Source organism: Nematolebias whitei, chromosome 22, assembly GCF_014905685.2.
Source record: "Nematolebias whitei isolate Nwh7 chromosome 22, NemWhi1, whole genome shotgun sequence".
NCBI classification, from domain to species: domain Eukaryota; kingdom Metazoa; phylum Chordata; class Actinopteri; order Cyprinodontiformes; family Rivulidae; genus Nematolebias; species Nematolebias whitei.
In genome coordinates, this window is record NC_056519.1 from 23,982,092 (window position 1) to 23,999,704 (window position 17,613).

Genomic DNA, 17,613 nt, shown 5'->3' on the forward strand with positions numbered 1-17,613 from the left:
CACCTGTACCTGCTTACTTACTGTCAGCTCTGCCTCCTCATCAGCCTTCCATTCACACTCCTCATCTGTGGGCTCATACGCCGACGTCACTATTTCACTTCTCTGGAGGGAAAACAGAACAACAACAACAACAAAACATTTAAAAGAGTTTAACAGCACAAATGATGAGACATGTGACCAACAGTCATACCTGCACACTCACAAAGGATCAAGATGAGACAAGACAGAACTTTACTGATCCTGCAGGAAATTGTTGAAAGGTGACAAACCTAAAGTCTGGGGGGGGGGGGGGGGGGAGTTACCTGTGCCGCATTCTAACCCCCAACCCCCCGGTCGATAACTACCACCATTTACGTAGTGCTACGCTAGCACTACACAAGTGGTGCTTATGAGCTAACGCGAGTTTTGTTGCGCGCTAGCTAGTGCCATTTATGAAGCGCTGCGTAAATTCAATTATGCCCTCTGCCCCGCCCCTCCCCTGGAAAAACTTCAGACAGACCATTCACGTAAACGACGCGTTTTTGATTCAAATCAACTATTTTGGCTGAAAAGCGACAAGTTTGCAGAGATGAAAAGTGATAAATCCAAAATAAAAACCACAGACCGTCTGTTAAACACAGTGGTCAACACCGATGATGCCGTCTGATGCCAAAAGGAGGGAATTTATAAAATTAAAGAGACTGAAGCTAAAAATATCAATTCTGTAACGTCTCGCATTCAAGACTGAAAACAGGTGGAGCTGAACAACCACACTTACCAGCTGATGCACATTAAAGGTTATTTAGCAGATTCTGAATCGATCTGTCAAACATTGATTAACGTTTGTGCTGCCGGTGGCACAGTGGCTCAGTTGGTAGGGCTGCTGCCTCTCAGAGAGGTCATCGGTTAAAATCCTGGCGGGGGGTCTTTCTGGGTGGAGTTTACATGTTCTCTCCGTGCATGCGTGGGTTTCCTCCAGGTACTCCAGTTTCCTCCCACACACCAAAAACATGCATGTTCGACTGATTGGTAACTCTAAATTGTCTCTAGGTGAGAGAGAGTGTTTGTCTCATTTGTCCCTGTGATGGACTGGAGACCTGTCCAGGGTGTCCCCGCCTCTCACACAGTGACTGCTGGATACAAGCACCAGTGACCCCCATGACCCGAAAAGGAAGAAGTATGTAAAGATAAAGGATGGAATGTGATCTGCCACTTCAAGAGTCACTTTCCATGCAGCTGAGCTGTGAAAGCTGCTTCAGTTAAAACAACGCAGCTCTTGGATGAACCCTGAAGATACGAGAACATGCTGCTCTTTGAAACGTTTCATTTTTATATTAAATTCAGTGACGAAACAATGCCAAGAGTCTTTACGGTCATCCCCAGGTCAACAGCCTGGATTTATAGGGTTTGTTTCATCATGTGGGATTATGCATTTGTTATGCTCACGTCAGAGTTTATGTAAAATAATCCACATTAATCGTGAGGTGCCTAAACATCCAACTAAACATGAACTGAGTGAAGCGTTCATCACATAAAATGAAAACCGTACGCTCAGAAACGTGTTCACTTGACGAGCACGACGTGCAAAGAGCTTCAGAAACGCTGCGTCACAGAGTACTGAATAAAATACAAATACACAGGCTTACCTTGTCAAAAAGCGGCTGGTAGAGGGCTGCGTACTTTCTCTCCAGTTCATGGACCTCTTCGTAGAATTTGGCCTCGATGTGTGCACATTTAACCTGCAGGTTTTTGAGGGCGTTTACGCGTCTTTTTACAACCTTTGGTAAACTGAAAATACAAAACACAGGAGGATGTGAGCAGGGCTCTCAGCTTCACATTAAAACAAAACTCAGGTTTTCCTCAGTAGTTTCTGGACTTTAAGATGTTTCATTCACACGGACTGCTCGTCGTAGGCGGCGAGCAGTCCGAGATGACAGGAAGTACAACAGCCCACGGTACGTGCAGGCAATCATTCCTACTCATTAATTCTATTAACGTCACAAACTAAACAGTACATTATGTGTACTAAAAAGTCCAAACTATTCCACTTGGGTTCACTTCATCTAACAGGTCTATACGGAGTCCCCTGACAGCAAAGCGCTTGGTCTCAGAGCAGGGGTGTAGCTGGTTAGCTCGTCAGTAAAAGAGGAGCAGTGGGTGGCACAGCCCTGCAGTCGACAGATTGTTACAGCATCTCAACCGTTTTACAGGAGGTTCTGCTTAAAAGATCTTTCTAGCAATTATTTTATTCAAGATTTTAAACACCGTCTGCTGGAGACCAGTCACATGGGGGCTGTTTGGCTTCGTCTCCAATTTCCTCCTGAGAAAATGAATTGCAGCAATAAAGCTGTAAACTGAGAGTTGAACAGTTTTGTTGGGGAATTTTTCATGTTTATTTGCGTGTATTTTAAATTACTTAGCGCCTCCTGCACCTTTGTGCAGCCCACACTGCAGGATAAACTTCCCGCTGCAGCTGATCTCCGTGCAGAGTGGAGAAGTGGGCGTGGCTGAGAACACTTGAGGGGCTAAGAGCAGCGGAGGCAGGGAGCTGAGATCATGACGTTCTGTGCTTTTAGAGCGTTCAGAAACATTGTTTAGAATATTGCACGAGTATGGGAAGGGTTTAAAACATGTTTATTACATATAGACTAAAATAAACTAGTACTTGTACTACTATTCCTACTTGGTGATTTTTCACTTATCGCAGGTCTTCAGGGTACGAACCCCCCACGGTAAACAAGGGACTACTGTAGTGGTTAAACATCTCCTGCTGTTTAGCGTCGCTCCTTTCGTGCGAGTAAGAGAAAATGAGGATACTTTCCTCCAACAAGTTCCACTGAGAACGTTTTCACCAGATGAGTCCCTTCTTACCTCTCCATGTAGCCGGACGGCGAGCCGTTCAGACCGTCGAGTCTCTCCTGCAACGCAGCCAGGATCTGTGGGTTCTGCATCATCTGCACCGTGAGCTGACGAGCCGCTGACAAACGACAACAAGAGTTCAACACATGGGGGGTGGAGGGGAGAAAAGATCGAGACCCGGAACAAAGTTTGATTCAGTAAAAAAACGTGCTTCGTTTGGGGCAAACTAACATTTTTTATTTTGCAACAACTCTATTCTTCGTACAATAAAACCTGTTTAAAACGAACTCCAAACGTGATATTTACAAGACTATAACCAAAAAGGCACAAAAACAAGATTCAAGATCAAAGAACTTTAAATTTAGAAACGATACGCCGAGGTCTCTCTCTCGATGATGATGATGATGAGGGGTTTGAACAGTGACCGTTAAGTTTTTAGACGAGCGTTTGTCTCGACTGTAACTGAACAGAGAAAAAGGTAAACCTTAGTGTTTTTGGTGCCGCACGTTCAAGTGGGCAGGAGTTGCAGCGTGGAGGAGAACAGAGGGAGGCTTGTTTTTCTCGTGTGAGCCAGTGCACCGACGGTTCCTGATGAACAGAGGGAGCAGTTTTATCCACAACTAGGTGCAATGGCTGAGCCAGGGGGTGTGGCCTCGGCCTACAGATTAATATTCTGCCGCTCGTCTTCTGAAAAAAATAGATTTTAAGCAATATAGAAACTAACAAGCATAGTTTCCTTAAATGGCTGGTGTGTGTCAGCTTAATTTTTGATGGGACCCTCCTAGATGCAGCCACACTGAAACTCACTTGAAGTTATTTGGCTCAACACAGGACGAACAGACAGTTCACAGTTCATCTCAGAGTATGTGCTTCATCATCGTGATCTTACCAAACATCCTCACTTCTGTCTGTTCGAGTAACAACAAATATCAGCCTATACCAGTGGTGTGCAACCTGCGGCTCCGGGGCCACATCAGTCCCTCCCCTGCGGCCCTTTGAAGCTTTGATCAAAACGGACTTCATATTTAAATTTATTCTTATTATTTATAACCACAACAGGAAAAGCAAGTTTTAGCAGTCGTCCCTGTTAAATTTCTGCAAAGATGTGGATGATGCCACCAACAGGAGCGGAGCATGTTAAATAGTTCAGCTACTTCTTCTGTCCAACTTCCAGCTTTTGGGCTCTTTCTCGCAAACGCAAAAATCTTTGGAATACCTTTAGGACAAGGGGCTTAGAATCACACGAGTCATTTTTCACGACTATGGACGTACAGACAAAGTCTTACAGAATTTTCAAAACCTCTGCTTCAAATTATTTTTACGTGTCAGAGCTTGCCACCTTTAGTTCAGTGGTCCAACTGTGACTTGTTCGGTGATTTTTTTAACCTTTATTTATACAAGTGGTCTCAATGGGGCGGCTGTGGCTCAGTGGTTAGAGCAGTCGTCCTCCAATATAAGAGTTGGGGGTTCGATTCCACCAGCAGTCACACGCCTAAGTGTCCCTGGGCAAGACACTGAACCCCTCATCGCCTCTGATGTGTGTCCCATCTGTGTATGAATGTGATAAAGCTCTGATTAGTCTCTTTAGAATGATTTGTTCAATGAGCTTTGTAGAGATCTAGTATAGAGCTGTATGAACGGGTAAATGAGGCACAGATTGTTGTAAAGAGCTTTGAGTGTCTTGATCAGATAGAAAGGAGTTCTACAAGTCCATTTATAAACACAGTGACTGCACTTAATGAAGCTCTGACGAGTTTCTGCCAGCAAAAAATAAAAAGGAAGAGGTGAAGTGAATATACAACACTGTTTACAAGCTGCTGGCTGTTTTCACACAATTTGCTCTAGTTGGTAAAAAAAAAAAAAAAAAAAAAGCCTCCGCTGAAACGAGGACAGCTGCCAGTTCTGACATGAGGGAGCATGTCAACACAATATTGACATGTTTGAAGAAACATTTATTCAAGCAAACCTGTTCCTCCAAACACTCGAACCTTGTTGCTCTACACAAGTGACACCAACACAAACGCTTACAGCGACCATGATAAATTAGAATCAAACTAGAGTCAAGCATCTAATTTCACAACACCAGACAGTAAAGAAGGTACAAGATGTACCAGGCTGCCAGGGATAGTTGAGCACGAGTTCATTTACTGGACTGTTCGTACCCGTGCACCATCTTATGTAAAATAAAACATTTTTATAAATGCATGTTTTTATTTTTTCACTGAAATGAAATGTTTTTTCCTTCGCCACCAGTTGAGCTACAGCTTTAAATTATGGTGGAAACAGTTTCAAAATCTGTAGGGGTCTAAAGTTTGGGAGTACTTTAAACGGTGGGTCGTTCTACAGAATTATTCAGGTCCAACACATGAGAGGCGTCAATGGTTTGAGGATTCAAACCAGCGCACTTACGATCACAGGCTCGCCTTTTCTAATCTCTGCACCTCCAAATAAATATTTTCTTGTCTGCTACAGCAGGGATCTACTAGACCTCAGTGGAGTTGGGGGGGGGGGGGGGGTGACCTTAACAGAGGATATAAATTAACCACAACACCTGCAGACTGATGGAGCCCACCTAACAGCACCAGTTTCACTTCTAGTTGTGTAGATGATTCTTTCAGCCGCTTCCTTCTTCAGGGGTCACCACAGTGAACGAGCTCACACCAACACTTTGCAACAGTTTTTACACTGCATGTTCTTGCTGACACAACCACAGACACCGAGCTACCACAGCCTCTGTGTGGAGCAGAGCGGCCAGCTAGGGCACCCAGGAAGAGCAGGTGGAGGGGGTTAAGGGCCTTGCTCAAGGGTCCAGAGTGGGGCGAATGAGGGTGGAGGCAGGTGTGGGTTCTTGACCTATCCCACACACATTTTGATATTGTCGGTCCAGGGAGTTGAACCGGTGACCCTCCAATCACAGGCCCACCTTCTCTAACCTCTGTGCCACCACTCCCCATAATGATAATATTTAATCGTTAGTTTGATGTAAAAAGTGTAAATCAGGTTTAAACATTGGACAGTGTTATATTCATCTATGGATTCTTCCTTCTCCTTCCATTTGTAAATTACCACATTTTTCGCCCTTCAAGTCGCGCAATATTTTGCACAATTTGCATGCCCTGCGACTTAAACGCAGAAGCAACTTTTTATGGATTTTTTCACACGTTTAAAACCAATTTTTGATTTGAGATATGACCGCTTTCATTCATTGTGACTGAAAATATTGAACTTTAACATTTTCAGTTACAAGATGGCACTCGAGCAGTACGGCATGCCGTTTTGTCATGCAATAGGTAAAAGTGGCTATTAATGACACAATCTGCTTACCATAGCCCGTTTCGTCCTGCTCACTTGGAGCAAACGTCAAACCAACTTCATTTCGCTGCCCCGGAGAAATGCAGCAGATTTGACCATTGACGTGCATTTATCAAGTACAAGTGCAACTGAGACACACCTTTGTTAGAATGTCGAGCAAACAAGTGTTTTTAGGTGTTAATCTTGTTAAATTCTTGTTAAAGTCCTCCCATGTACGCTCCCGCAGCTGCCATTTGGCAGCCAATCGATTTTTGGCACAACACCGGCCCACGTGTCCAGGTTGTCGGCGGCGACGCGGAATAGATGCGACGCATTTATGGATTTTTCCACTTTCTCAGACATATTTGGGCTGATGCGACTTATAGGGCGGTGCGACGTGTACAGCGGAAAATAAACACTAAATACTGAGGCTTTTAATTCTGAAATACATTTTAAGAAGTCAGAGGTTTGTTTTTTTTATTTGTCACTGTAGAGTTTAGAAAATAACTCCAATTATATTAGAGTGAGCCAACCTTTGCTGTTTTCGTCTTCTCCAGTCTCCTCCTCCTCCACGTCCTCCACATCCTCCATGTCTGCTGGGTCCATCTCAGTCTGGTCTTTGCTGCTCAAGATGCAGAAAAACATTTCAGACAGTGGAGTGCAAAATAATCACTAAACTAGTCTCAACTTGGTTTTTTAGTAACTAGCAGTGTGCTTGGCTTCAAAAGACTGCCATCAAAACATGATTTTGGAAGCTTCTGGTTTAATAACTTTTTAATTCGTGCAGGTTTTTAATCATCACTATTTGTTTTAAAGACGACAAAACCAGTTTGTTTTCAGCCGTGAAGCTGTGCACCACAGTTCAACCCCCAACACGAAGCAGTCTGTGATCCTCCTCTGCAGAACAAGGTCAGAAATCAATGGCCAGCAGCAGAATGTGTGTGTGTGTCAGATGCTATCTGTGCGTTGAAACGTTCACGAAAGCATCACTCCATTACAGACGTGATGTCTGCGCGTTTCTTTAGCATGTGCAGTGTGAGAAAACGTGACAACACGGATCACTTGAAGAGGAACACCCAAACACACGACTTTTAGCCAACGGCTTTTCTTTTTTCTAAACGTGCTAAAATCAGTGTAGCCGCAGCTGCTGCCCTCGACAGCCAGGGACCCAAACCCAGAGGGAAGACCGTTTCGTCTGCAGCGCACGGTACTTACTTGTCAATATCTGCCATCTTAGCTGAGTCTCAGATGATGCTGCAGGAAGAGGACAGAACGTTTGTTTAGAAGTGATCCAAACACACAATTACCGGTTACAGCGACGGTCGTGGCCCCTAGACGGGACACAGCACCACGTTACATCCATCGTGTGATTAACAGTAGGTGGTATTCATACAGATGGACAGAATACAGGCAGTTGTTGTGGTTAAATTATTTGCTACAAAGAGCGAGACAAGTAATCCTCTATAACTTTATGAACTCAATGAAAACCCTCAGCAGGAGTCTGTGAATCATTAAGAGCCTGCACGCAACCAAAGATTTTAAAAGTGTCCCTTTCAGTTCAAGGAAACTGATTTTTACATCTTTGTGCTGTAAATAGACTAGATTAAAAAAAATAACTTAATTCCTAAAATAGAGCTTCACTCAGCCACTCACAGTGTGAGGCACAATTTAACAACGTCAGCTTTATTTTTTTTACATCGACATTTCCTGGACAAAACGTTTGGACTTGGACAAACTAGGACGCAGGTTTATTGAAATGTCCTCTTGGTCCAGACACCGCAGGTTTCAGCAAGTCGAGGTCTTTTTAATTTACCTTGAATTAAAGTGAAGACACTAAACTATAAATAGACGATGGCTGCTGTTTGACAGCATGCGTCCCTCACCGACACACGTTCAAGTCAACTTTTGTTTACTGAACATCTAGTGACGTTCAGAGCTCTGGTTCAACAGCTGCATGTTCATGTGCACTTGTTTGGTTGGAAACATCCAACAAAGACTTGTACCGAGGACATCCAACCTCCTTCATACACGAACGCGTCGTCCAGCCACCCGTCCGTACGTTGACACCAGCACATGCTTTAGTTGCACCACAAGCGTTAATCATCAGCAGATAGATACTGAAAGTAGCTTCAATCTCCTCGAGTCAGTTTGAACTGTAGAAAAGAAAAACGCGCGTTCACTCAGAAAGAGAGGAAGAAGTCTGCGCACGACTCAATGTAAAACTTTTACCCAACAGAACTGCGAGAAAAACCTTGTATACTCTAGATTAAATAGTCCCGGGGATTAAAGCAGGGAATGTTTTAGGCTGTTTTGACTTGAGATAATGAGCTGAAGTTTAGTAGAGACCTGAGAGTCGTTCTATATTCCTCATGGAAATTAAAAATCCATGATGGCTGCCTTAGCTAGCTTAGTGATAGCCGACAGAAATCACTGTCAAGTTAAAAATGGCCGCAATGCGGCAGTCCCGTCAAAGTTTCTAGAGCAGAGGTCTGCAACCTGCGGCTCTGGAGCCACATGTGGCCCTTTGGTCTCTCCCGAGCGGCTCTTTCAAGCTTTGACCAAAACCAACATAAAACTGAATTTTATTGGATGTTACATAAACAACAAAAAATTTAGTTTTAGCAGTTTTCCTGTCATTTCCTTTGTAAATAAGTGGATACAAATACTAATAAACAGAGTAAATTATACTCACTTTAACTTTATTGTTTATTTATTCAAAGTACGATACTCAATTCCTCCACAAAAAAAAAAAAAAAAACAAGCCTGAACAGTTCATTATTTATTTTTTTAAATGGTAAAATATCTTGTTTTTTTGTACAAGAATCCAGTGTTGGTGGTCTTGTGACCTGGATATGGGCACCAGTGACCCCCTGCAACCCAAAAAGGAAGAAAGGGGTAAAGACAATGCATGGATGGAATCTAGTCTTTTTTCTTAAAATGTAAAAATAATAAATCTTAATCATCGGATGTTTTTAGTTTTATAATTTCACACCTACAGACCAGAAGAGCCCCCTTTAATAAACTTAAAGTGGCCCATGGGCCACCAGTTGATAATGACAATTTTAGCAGGTTTTGCAGCTTTGAACACGTTTAATTTAGTGAATGTAAGGACAGAAATGGCTCTTTTGATCCTAAAGTTTGCAGACCCCTGTTCTAGAGGAACTTTAGTGTGTGTGTGTGTGTGTGTGTGTGTGTGTGGGGGGGGGGGGTTCATGAGGTGGGGGAAAGTCAACAGTCGCATATCTCCATGTTTTAGGTCAAAACTCCAAATGTAGACTACACCAGCTAAACTCATGACCTGGATTTACTGCCAGGAAGAATTCATGAGAACTGAGAAGTTAAGGAAGAACCATCTCATTTTCTTCACACGCGTTACTCAAGCCCCCCCCCCCATGTCAGCAGCACAAGTGACTTTAAGACAAGTGATAACGCTGTTCATGTCTTTGCCTGACCTGACCAACCCCAGCTACTGTCACATCAGCAAACTGATTATTTTGTAAATACTTGCTCGAGGTGGGCTGTCATTTATTTTCTTAACATTTTCTTCTGCTTTTGTTCGTTCAGAAATGAGCTCACATTTTTTATTCTTGTACAGCAGTACCCCGTTACTTCACGAGTCGACTTTCGTGGACTAGCTCTCACAGATTTTCAATGTGAGATTATACATGACACATGATTGTCAACTTTAACATTACTCACGTGTCTGGGACAGTAAGGGATCAAAAGTTAGGGGGGGGAAAAAAAAAACTTTGGACCAGCGCCGCCATTTTGTAGTTTTCTTTCAAAATCCTACACTGTAACGCCAAAGAACTACACTACCCAGAAGCCAACAGTGCTTCCAGCCGCAGCTTTCTGCCTAAATGAGGGGAAAGTTTTTCAACGCAATGTCAGAAGTAACAATCGATCTACGAAGCTCACAGAACTGACTGGAAAGTCACAAATAATCCTGAAACTTCCTGGAGCTCAATTATCCACGTGCACATCAACCTGGACGGGGCAGTGGGCTTCGTCGCTGCAGGGTAGGTCTGCAGAACTGGTGAGTAAAATTTTGCAGTACTGTTCAGTACATATCCTGTTAAAATTACGTAGGTTTAAGAGTTTAGAACATTGCAAGAGTGTGGGAAGTGTTTATAAAGCCTTAAAATATAGAAATACTAAAATAAATATAGTGTTCCTACTTGGTGGTTTTCCACCCATCACGGTGGTGTGTGGAACACAACCCCACGATCGAGGGACTGCTGTACACAGGTAAGTGAATTAAAGCGTTTTGTTATTTTGGCTTTGGAACGCCTCTGGCACAACTCCATCGTGTAAATTACACAACACCTGTGAAAAATAAAAGTCATAATTACACAGAAAAATCCTCATCCTGTCAGTGTGGCTGTTCTAGTTGTACAGGAGGAAACACCTTCATGTGTTGTACCGGCCACCCTTACACAACATTAAAAACAATCCAAATTCAACCCTACTCTGCTGCAGAGCAAAGCCCTTAGATAAAACCAACGAAGGAAGCAGTTTGTTCACCTGTGGCTTTAAACCTTTTATTATGAGTGGGTCACAGACGACCGGTACCGTAATTTTTTATTTTTTTACAAGCTTGCAGGATGATCATTTTTAGGTTTGGGTGGTAAAGGGTTAAGAAGCAATTTTGTATAAACCAGACTGCCATTTAGTATCAAGGTCAATGGAGAAAATTATGAAGGTGAACCCAGAAACTATACATTTTGTATTTTACATGGGATTCATTTGGCAATTTCCTTTGTTTTTATTCATATTATCTAGATTATTTAGGTGGATGGTATGGTTCCTCATGGCATGAAGGTTCTGGGTTTGAGCCCTAGGTTGGGTCTGGATCTTTCTGTGTGGAGTTAACATATTGTCCTTGTGTTAAGAGTTTTCTTCAGGTCCTCATTCCTCCAACAGTCAAAAATGAGGCCTCTCATTAAATCCCTCACATCACTACAGTTTTACAAACTCACTGTGTCTACGTTTAAAACTGAGCTGCAGCACTGGAATCATTTCTAATTAAAATTATTTAACTTCTTAATCTGATATCAAACTATTTTTTTGGTCAATAACTTAAAACACATTTTTTAAGAACTTTGAGAACATGTACACCTAAAAAACAACATCTAGAATGGCATTTTTTGCTTAAATAAATTGTGGGCTTTAATAAAGTGGTTAAAGCAGCTGCATCTCCATCTTCCTAACCAGTTTAAATCAACTAATTGATCAGTTCAACCAGTTTAATTGATTTAGTAAGGACAGATGTGACCAACTGCTGATCATAAGAGTGGATAAAAATGGCTGTTTCATGAGTCCATCTCTATTTAAGACCTAGCTTGAGCTGAGCTTTAAGATCTGCAACCGCCAAAGAAAGGTCACCAGATGTTTTACACCAAAACATCTTATGTTGAAAAAAGTTGAAGTGGTCTTGATCAATTTGAAAATCATTTGATGCACAATCTCATGCAGTATAGATGTTTTGTTGTGAATGACTCTGCTACAACCACATTAAAAAATTGGCTTAATGAGCCTCTGTGTGTTTTCAAGGCTGATTTGAATCAGGCTGAGCCAAATACTCCGATGACCTTTTTAAATTACCAGCGGGCGTGCTCATTGTGGTCTACTGTAGTCGTGCTTACTTCTGTTTCACTGAAATACAGTTTAAACAGAGTTCATATCTATGTTGCAGCTCTGCAGTCATTCAACAACTGGCAACCTTACAGGTTGAGGACATTTAGCCATCATAACGTAAAATACCAGGAAAACTTACATTTATGCATTTAAAATTGTTGAATTAAAAACTCATTTTATGAAGAATGACATTGCAAGTTTGTTTAAATTAGTTAAATAGTACGTCAAGGCAATTTTAGTAGAATAAAGACAAATTTCTCCTAATTATCTAATTAGCTCCTCCTGATTACAGGGCTTCAAAAACCACTTCTGGGCCAATAGATAAAAGTTGTTCAGAAGGTACGAGAATAAATTTCTACATTCCATCCATCCATCAATCATCTTTTACCTGCTTCTTCCTTTTGGGGGGTCGCAGGTAGCTGGTGCCCATGTCCAACAATCACTGTGCGAGAGGTGGACACCCTGGACAGGTCTCCAGTCCATCACAGGGACACAGAGACAAACAATCACTCTCACCTAGGGACAATTTAGAGTTACCAATCAGCCTAACATGCATGTTTTTGGTCTGTGGGAGGAAACCCATGCAGCACGGAGAGAACATGCAAACTCCACCCAGAAAGACCCCGGACCAGGATTTGAACCAAGGACCTGCTCGCCAAGAGGCAGCAGCTCTACCAGTTGTGCCACCGTGCTGCCCAAATTTCTACATTTCTTTTAATGAATTGTATATGTATGATGTTCAACTTTTGATTACTGAAACCTGAGTCAAACGCTTGAACTCACCTGTCCCAGTGATCTGGAACATACCTTAGAAAAGTACACAAGAAAGCAGGTGAACAGCATCAATAGACTAGAGTTTAACGCCACCAACCTGAATAACAGAAGTAGTTATGAATGTATTTGGTCACGTGGTGTTAAATGTGATGCATTAATATTCATAGAAAGGTCCATGAATCCAGTCAAAGCTGAAACAGCGTCAATCTTTCCTGTAGTTTTAAGTTCTGTCTCCTCCATGTAAGGGTCATTGCTTTGGGTCAAACCTCACTTTTTACCCAGGTGTCGACTCAATCGTGTAGTTGTAACTTGGGACGGTGTAGAGCAGGGGCGCCCAAACGTTTTCCCTGAGAGGGCCAAATTTTAAATCCAGAGGGCTGCGGGCCAAATGCAATAATACATGACATGCAAATACTTCAAGTAAAGTCCTTTTATTCATTAGAGTTATTTAACCTTCAATTCTGTATAAAGAACATTACAGAGGTGGCTGTGGTGTTGGTGGGTGGGGGGGTCTGGAAGTCCTCCCCTAGAGAATTTTGAATGCAATTTCCTGCATTTTGGTTTTACAAAGGTTCATTAAGTAGATTAACATTATTGAAATCTGACTGCAAAAGCTGCAGCTCTGCAGGTAAGGGGCGTTCACTTCAGGACAAATAGAGGCTGCTGATTGGTCAGTTGCTGACGTGCTGGATTGATTGACAGGTGGCAGGACTCATGAAAAAAAAAAAAAAATTATAAATCAGATTTTACTGGCCCGTTTGAAACAGTCATATTCCATATTTTGGTGAATCTAAGAGTTGAGACCGTTTCCTTATAAAATAATGGATGTTTTATTTTTCAGAAGTGTCGAGTTTAAATTTAGGAGTGCTTGAGCACCCCCAAAAAGAGGCTAAAGCCACTACTGAAGCCAGTTCACATTTATAATTTAGGCTATTTTAAAACACTTTGTGTGATTTATAAGTGTATTAGTGCAAGACCAAAGGAAAATGTTTCTCAGTGGCAGGAAGCTGTAGGAAGTCTGTCAAGATAAAATATAAAATTAGTAAAATTAAATAATTTAATGTACAAAATAGCCACTCCAGCTGTACAGTGCCATTAAGGTAGTCATTAGGCTGACTTTCCATTTAACATTAACATTAAAGTCAGGATGACCAAGTGTAAACACACTGACACTGCAAAGGAAATTTTAATATAGTAATGAGGACAGCTTGGTGGGCCCCACTTTGGGCGCCCATGGTGTAGAGGAAGGGCAGCCAACTCGGGACCCGAAAGTCCCAGGTTTGAGCCCCAGTCATTGCACATCTGGTGGTGTCTCTGGGCAGCGCACCTTATCCCCGAAATGCTCCCCAGGCACTTTCAACAGCTGCTCACTGCTCCACCTGGTGGTGGATGGGTTAAATGCAGTGATCCAATTTCACCATTGTATGGGGACGTACAATGATGACAATACAATACACATTATTATTATTATCTTTACCTGTAATTAGTTTTTTTCATGCTTAAAATAAAGCTTTTGTATCAACATGATTGGTTAGGGCAGGGTCTGCAAGCTGCAGCTCTGGAGCCACATGTGGCTCTTTGGTCCCTCTGCAGCAACTCTTTCAAAACCAACAAACTGAATTTTATAGGATGTTATACCCACAACAAAAAAGTACTAGTTCTAGCAGTTTTCCTGTCATTTCCTTTGTAAATAAATGGATACTCATAATAATACAGAGTAAATTATACTCACTTTAACTTTATTTCTTTAACAGTAGGATCTGGGTAAATAACAGATGGACAAATGGATGGATCCAGTCTGTCTTAAAATGTAAAAATATCAATAAATGTTATCAGATGTTTTTAGTTTTGTAATTTCATGCCCCCTATAACAAACTTGAAGTGGCCCATGGGCCACCAGTTGATAATGACAAATGTAGCAGCTTGACACGTTTAATTTAGTGAACGAAGGGGCAGAAATGGCTCTTGATCGTAAAGGTTGCAGACCCCCGGTCTACGGGTGGAATACGGTGGGACTAAAAAGCCCCTCATCACTAATGCACAGACTCCAGTTCCAAAAATACAACATGGCAACTTCTGTAAACAGCTCTTGCTGTGTGAAATTCCAAACAAAGGCCGGGACACTTGGTCTATCAAGTTAATGTCCGAGTTGATCCAAAAACATAATTATTTTAGATGTGCATATATTATTAGTCATCCAGAGGTCCATGACATTTTTTAGTAATATCTTCACAACATGAGGTAGTATTTAATAGTCAGTTTCATGAAAATCAATATGCATGTCTAAACGTCCAGTCTTCCCATCACCATGGCTTAAAAATATATACATTTAGAGGAATTGGGCTCAAATTTCCAAGTCAAATACTAAAGCCTTAAAACAATGGGGCTTGTAAACACTTATTTGCATACGGATCAAGGTTTGACCTTTGAGGCATTGTGACACAAAAGCAGCAGAAAAGCTAAAAAACTTCTCTTTAGTTGGGAAAGCCTTTTCCTCTCAGCTGTGACCACGTGTTGCATGAACCTCACCAGTGATGATTGACAAGCTCCGGCGGCTGCCCAGATCTAGCCTCTTCCTAAACCACATTTATGATTTAATTTACACCGAACACGCACGGTCAACCTGTTGGACCGTCACCGGCTTCCGTCGGAGCCACATGACCGACTGCCTCCTCCTGGTGCAGGCCGACCCTGCGCGGGTCACCGGGGAAACTTTAGCCGGCCTGCCGCCGCTACTTCAGCTAGCATGTGCTAGCTTGATGCGCAGAGCAAGTGGGAGGAACAAGTTCGACAGATGCTGCCTGCCCATAACGTGGCCCAGTTGCAAACTGGTGCCGTCTCTTAAGTACCACGTTTAAACCAGCTTCTGCTTATGTAACACGACCGGGCTACAAGGCTCAGAGCAGCCGCTTGGTTAGAGTTCCTCTCAGTTCCCCACCCCGAGTAACATCATCCTCAAGACTGAGCGAGAACATAAAGACAAAAAAAAAGCAATATACGAACACGTGCGAACGAACGTCGTAAAATAAGAGTCAGTTGCAGGAATAAGCTGATGTCTTTGTTGTTTAATGAAAGCACCGATTGGGGGAGTTGGTGAAAATCGCGAGCGGGTAAACCGCTGTTTTATTTTCCAAAGCGCGTGTAACGTTAACGCGCATCATGGAGGCATCAATGGCTGCTGCCGCTGTCTTAGCATTAGCCGGAGCGGAGCCGTCTTTCTCCGCCGCTCTTTGTTCACGCTGCGGAATTAAACAACTTCTGAGTGTGGGCAGAAGTTTGGGGCGGTGGCGACTGAGGCGTTCGCAAGTGGCGACCCTTACCTTCGCTCTGCGGCCGGAGGCTGAACCGAACAAACAGCGCTGCGCAGTAAAGAAGACCCAGGAACGAAACACACTCCGCTCTGATGGCGGTAAAAGGGAGAGAGATCCCGCCGCCTGCGCTCATATACATTCAACGTCATCACGTAAACGGGCGGTCACCCGGGCAACGCAACTTTTGGGCGGGGCAGTGAGGGGCCCCCTTTGGTGGACAAGAGAAAAGAGGATTCGTCAACAAAAAATATTATCAAAATGCTATCATGTTTTTTACATGACACTCGGCATCGATTAATTTGTTATTAAATGTAACATTTTAACTGCCACTCGCCTAAAAGCTAAAAGTTCTTAACTATCTTAAAAGTTTAAAAAAGTTAAATCTGGTCCTCTGGACATTAAAAAAACCCAAAACAAAGCAAAACAACAAAAAATGTAGAAACGTTTCGTCTCTCGTCCGAGAGACTTCTTCAGTCTGAGGTGCTGTTTTCAGCTCAGTCTCTTAAATAGCACCTTCTCAGGGTGGATCAACCAGTTTTGCTGCTGACAACCAAAACCAACTGATCACATGCTCAAGAAGGACCATCAGTCTAACAATGGATCATTAGCACACTGATGGCTGTGTACTATTCACAGAGGGCTGAGTGATACTAGCAATCACAGCATTGTAAGAGGGGGACAATTGAACACGTAGGCCTCCACCCCTGTTTAATGATGGACGGTTTCTTTTCACAAAGATGGCCTCCTTTACTCCTCTCTCAAACCATCGTTCCTCTCTATCCAGGATGTGCACATCTTCATCCCTGAAAGAGTGACCGCTGACCTGGAGATGAGTGTAGACCGCAGAGTCCTGGCCTGATGATGTTGATCTTCTGTGCTGGGCCATCCTTTTGGCCAGTGGCTGTTTTGTTTCCCCGATGTAAGACTGATCACAGCCCTCCTGACACTGAACAGCATACACAACATTACTCTGTTTGTGCCGGGGGACTGGATCTTTGGGATGAACCAGTCTTTGCCGTAATGTATTTTGGGGTTTAAAAGCCACTGGGACGTTATGTTTAGAAAATAAACGTCTCAGTTTCTCTGATACTCCCTCAACATATGGAATGACCACTGGTCTGGGTCTGGGTTCCTCCTTTTCACCTGTTGGCTGACTGGAGTCCTGTTTGGGTTTCTTCTCTGCTTTCAGGAAGGCCCAGTTAGGATATCCACATTGCTCTAGAGCCTGTCTTGTGTGGGATTTCTCCTTCTGCCTGGCTCCTGAGCTAGTGGGGACGCTGTCTGCTCTGTGGTACAGAGTCCTGATGACTCCTAACTTGTGCTCCAAAGGGTGATGGGAGTCAAACTGCAAATACTGGTCTGTGTGGGTGGGTTTGCGGTACACCTCAGTTTGCAAATGTCCTCTATCAGAGACTGAGACCTCACAGTCCAAGAAAGCCAACCTGCCATTTTTTACATCTTCTCGTGTGAACTTGATGTATTTATCCACAGAGTTGATGTGGTCAGTAAAATGTTGGACTTCCTGAGATTTAATTTTAACCCAGGTGTCGTCAACATACCTGAACCAATGACTTGGTGGTGTCCCTGAAAAGGACGTCAAGGCTCTCTTTTCTACCTCCTCCATGTACAGGTTGGCAACAATAGGAGAAACTGGAGACCCCATAGCACACCCATGTTTCTGCCTATAATATTGCTCCCCATATGTGAAGTAGGTTGACTGCAGGCACAGTTTCAAGAGTTGACACAGTTGTTCTGTGGAAAG

The 17,613-nt window shown here is 42.9% G+C and overlaps 1 protein-coding gene across 3 annotated transcripts in view; it reads right to left on the reverse strand.

The window, feature by feature from the left end:
- The window catches only part of nap1l1 (nucleosome assembly protein 1-like 1), a 30,558-nt gene extending 14,594 nt beyond the window's left edge, over nucleotides 1-15,964 (reverse strand). For 2 of the 3 annotated variants that reach the window (XM_037695877.1, XM_037695879.1), the window contains exons 1-6: nucleotides 15,861-15,964; nucleotides 7,345-7,383; nucleotides 6,663-6,751; nucleotides 2,851-2,956; nucleotides 1,626-1,767; nucleotides 10-102 (exon numbers count right to left, since the gene is read on the reverse strand). In XM_037695877.1, coding sequence (XP_037551805.1) covers nucleotides 10-102; nucleotides 1,626-1,767; nucleotides 2,851-2,956; nucleotides 6,663-6,751; nucleotides 7,345-7,361 — 447 coding nt within the window. In that variant the 5' untranslated portion in view covers nucleotides 7,362-7,383; nucleotides 15,861-15,964. The remainder of the gene's footprint in view (nucleotides 1-9; nucleotides 103-1,625; nucleotides 1,768-2,850; nucleotides 2,957-6,662; nucleotides 6,752-7,344; nucleotides 7,384-15,860) is intronic. The other variant, XM_037695878.1, reaches the window with a different exon arrangement.
- Nucleotides 15,965-17,613: the final 1,649 nt, after the last annotated feature.